Here is a 4,558-nt window from a genome sequence, read left to right on the forward strand (position 1 = left end):
GATAAGGTTTCAAAATGTAATTGCAGTTAATATATAATCACGAATTTATCAACAACCTCCCCTTTGGCAAAGTCTAATGGAAAACCAGACTATTAGGGTGGAATTTTATACTTGATACTCAAATTAATCAATTACTTCATTAGCTTTAGATATGCTTACGAAAAATTCAATTTATTGATTTATTTAAAATATAATTTTAAGGTCAGGGGAAGTTCAAAAAAGATGCAACGCATGTACAAACGCGGAGGGGGATTACCTTTAGTATTACGCCTACGATAAATTTACGTAAGCTTACTATAGATAAAGCGTTACGAAGGCAAAGAGGCGAAGTTGATAAATATATGAAAAAAACATTCGTTATTATTTCAAAGCAGTTTCAGATAGTAAAGTTCCTCATTTCAAACAACATTTTTCAAAGACTGCGAAATAATCATAAATGTATTTTTCTTGCCTTGGTGAAAAACATTTTGGATAAAGTCAGTGACTGACAGTAGAAGCAGTAGATCAATCGAGTACATTTTTATAATACCACCTAAACCAATTTTTTGGATTGTGGAACTACGCTGAAATAAATTAGAGCTCTGCTAAAAGATGAAGAAATTTGCGTTCGTCATTATATTACCTACACTGCTGACATTTGGTAAGTCCTTAATATAAGAATATCGACATTAAGTAAGTTTCATATGCGTGCACAAAAGTGGTTTCGTCGACTATTTTAATTGGTATTTAAAATCTTCAACTCGCATATATTTAAATATTTGATATATAATCAAAGTGAATCAGTTGTGACTCACTTACCCCTGGACTAAATTTATTATTAATAACATAAGTTTGATCTAAACCCTCGCCTAAAACAGGGCGGACGAATTACAGATATCCCAATGAAAGTATAAGGGTTTCGATCAGGGTCTACGAAAAACCCTGAAAAAGAAAATATTTGTGTATTTATCCTAAAATATATTATCACCCCTAAAAAGTAGGGAAAAATTATAAACCTTTCTAAAATCCAAAATATAATAATCTTTGTGGCATATCTCTAAACTTGTTTTTTCTTATGCTCTTCTTCCAGGCATTGTGCTACCCGATGCCACCAATGAAGAAACAACTTCGATGCCAGACACTTCTTCAATAAATGGAGGCGATGGAGGAGAAAATGCACTTCTGGAAATTCAGGGACTGCTTGGAGATTTTTTCAAGTCACAAATTAAGTTATTTATGAATGAATCACTTACTATTTTTGACGGGTTTGAGAATCCTGTCAAATTGCAGTTAGATCTTCCTGATTTTAATTTACTCAACGTTTTTACCGACCTGGACAAACTAGTAACTTTCAAACTTTACACTAAAGAATCCGGCGATGAATTTCAAATTTTAGGAGTCAATAATGAAAGAATATTAAACGAAAGTAATTTTAATAAAGAACGACCCACCTACATCATAACGCATGGATATGCTTCTTCTTCCGACGGCTTTTCGTGTACTTTAAATCGATATGGTAATTATAAAATTTCATAAATATTTCATAAAGATTCCGATAGATAATTAATTTCCTCCAAGTACGAAAATGTTAATATGTATAATAGAGTGTTCAAAAAACGCTTTTCGATCTACAGGGCAAGACAACTCCCAAAAATTTGGGGAAATTTTGAATTTTTAAAAAACTTAACGCTTGTTCCAGGGTTTCATCGAATCGTGCGGAACTTTCTAGGGATTTTCTGATTGAAATGTCTGTTTTGGTCGTTTTTAGCCGTAGAAAATATTTCTAAAAAATTTATGAAATTATTTAAACAATTATGTATTGTCTATTTTGAAAATTTCTAAAAATTGAGACACAGTTATTAACTCCCTTTTTAAAATTAGTATCCTAAGCTACGTTTTGTTAAATAATTACATAATCTTGACACATTTCTTTCAATGTTTATAAATCTCAATTTTCTTGTAACAATCTATATTTTTATCGATAACAAAAAAATGAAATAAAATGAAACACATACAATGACAAAACATTGCATTTTAATCAGAAAGTACGATTATTTTTTTCATTTTTTCTGACTAAATAATTGTTTAAATAATTGCGAAAATCGCTGAAAATTAATGATAATATGTAAAAATGTAGTTTTCATATTTTTTAGGGGCTGTGTGGAGGGTAAGGGTTCGGATGAAACGCTGGTGTTTTGTGGACGAGGCAAAACATGTAAAAGAAAAATTAGCAGACAGTATACAAGCTTAAGTTTCCAATACAATTAGGAGACAATATGAACGCAGCAAGGATTTTTAGCCGGCAGAAAGATTCAGAATGAAAATAGTTATATTGGTAGAACGTGCTGTTTCCAATTTTTAATTTTGTAGAGCCCGATCTGATATTAACCAAATATTGACTTTTCCAATTTGAAACGGAATAATTTTTAATGTTTTAATATATAATTATTCACTTTTGAACACCTTTAACTATGAATGAAAAAGTTTTAATTATAAACTATTTTAATTCAAAACTGTGCAATGAAAAACTTTAAGATTTTAACGAATGAACCATCTAATGTTACGAAATTTTTTTGAGTCTAAACCCTTTTCCAGTATATTTAGGGCTAACATTACATACAATTCCGTGATACTAGTCAGTGCCCTAACTCTTTTAATGTTGAAACATCAAATATTTAATATGACTTACCATAAAGTAACGATTTGAATAGATAGTTAGATTTAAATGTTTGACTGCGCAATTCAAATGCTTTTAACACAAAAATATGTTAAGCTATTAATTTAAAATCGAAGTATTTATCTTGTTTTAATAAAAAACTATTCAATTTGGAAAATATTCTGTACAAAAAAAGTAATATTGACAGTCAACTTTATGACCGTGTTCCGAGTTCTCATACTTTTCGTCGGTAGAACAGTTGAAGCTCTGTAGAAATCTCCTTTTTCAAATGAACAAAAAAATTCCGGTTCAAAGTAATACATTTAAATTTCATATTTTTCTAGCTCTGCAGAACACAACAGATTCGAATATCATCACAGTCAACTGGAGCCCTTTATCTAACGGTAGCTATACAGTAGCTAGATTATTTTCAGCACGTGTAGGAAAATACGTTGGCGACTTTATCAATATTCTATACAAACATGGAATGAAACCTGAAGTGATAACTCTGATCGGTCATTCTCTTGGAGCTCACGTAATGGGATATGCTGGTCAAAATGTAAACGAAAAAGTGAACCATACTATAGGTATGTACATTTATATTACAATCTTAATTCGATTTTAACTGCCTTGGACGTAATTCAATTAATTCACATATACGTCTATTTTTAGGTCTGGATCCAGCTTGGCCTCTGTTTTTTGCTGTTTCTGTGGATGATCGTCTTTCACCTGACGATGCTCTTCATGTGGAAGTCATACACACAGATGCTGGACTTTTGGGTTACCCAGGAATTTTGGGCAATTACGATTTTTATCCTAATGGAGGCTTCTTACAACCAGGTTGTTTGAAAGATTTTCTTTCTGCCTGCTCTCATGGACGATCTTATAGATACTTAGCAGAACAAATATCAAATCCTGGTCCTGACTTCTGCTCATTGAAGAGCACATTCAATTGGAATTTTTTTACGAAATCGGCTACAAATGAAATGGCGTTCATGGGTGCAATCAACAGTTATCCAGCAAGTCAAGGAACATACTATCTGAAAACCAATGATAAAGAACCTTTTAGTTTAACAACACAATGTGAATCAATGCTGGCTTTATAAACTGGGAAAAATATATATATGGGTCACTTCATGTGAGATTTTACTAGAAATTTCTTATCGTCCGAGAATGTTTTCTCTATATTTTGAGCGAAATAAAATCTGCACGTACTTGTTAAAATATGATATAGATATTTTATGAGACATCGATTTTTTTATGCATTGACTTCATGAAAACAATCCTTTTCAAATGCTTCATGAATCGCTCACTTTTCTACTGACACTTAGCATATATTTTTCCGTAAAATGGCTTAGTGTCAGTAGAAAAGTGGGAGATTTTCGTAACATTTGAAAAAGGACCGTTTTTTTGGGGTCGATGAATTTAAAAATGGGCATATCGTAACATATCCATATGCCATTTAAAAAAAAAATACTTGTCGATTTTGTTTAGCTTTACACAAGAGAAAATCTTTTCAGGACAAAAATGATCTTAAAAATGAGTTTTAATGCTGAAACCATGAGTGTCCATGATTCATTTGTTCCCTCGTATCTTGGTTTTGTATTCTTTATCTCGGCTTCTGTATTTTAACAACTATTTTTTGTAATTGAAAATTTAATTGATGTTGAATAAAAATATTTAACTGCATTACTATTCTTTGAGTATGTATTTTACCCCGTGAAGATATATATTATCCAAACATATTTTTGATAATTGCGGTGGTAAGCCTGAGTAAATTAAAGTTCTGCAAAATCATGAAGAAATTTGCGTTCATGATTTTACTACCTGCGTTGCTGACTTGGTAAATTCTCATTATAAAATATCTGAACTTACTAGTTCGTAATTAGCTCAAACCTGACTAACTTCATCGTGTCTAAACTA

The 4,558-nt window shown here is 31.3% G+C and overlaps 1 protein-coding gene across 1 annotated transcript; it reads left to right on the forward strand.

Annotated features, from left to right (window-relative positions):
* The first annotated feature begins 342 nt into the window (after positions 1–342).
* Positions 343–4,330, forward strand: LOC117175320 (phospholipase A1-like). The gene is made up of 4 exons (XM_033365030.1): positions 343–640; positions 1,070–1,495; positions 2,980–3,222; positions 3,308–4,330. Exons 1-4 carry the CDS (start codon positions 592–594, stop codon positions 3,739–3,741), a joined length of 1,152 nt encoding a protein of 383 aa, XP_033220921.1. The 5' UTR covers positions 343–591; the 3' UTR covers positions 3,742–4,330.
* The last annotated feature ends 228 nt before the right edge of the window (positions 4,331–4,558 follow it).

This window comes from Belonocnema kinseyi, chromosome 1, assembly GCF_010883055.1.
Source record: "Belonocnema kinseyi isolate 2016_QV_RU_SX_M_011 chromosome 1, B_treatae_v1, whole genome shotgun sequence".
NCBI lineage: Eukaryota > Metazoa > Arthropoda > Insecta > Hymenoptera > Cynipidae > Belonocnema > Belonocnema kinseyi.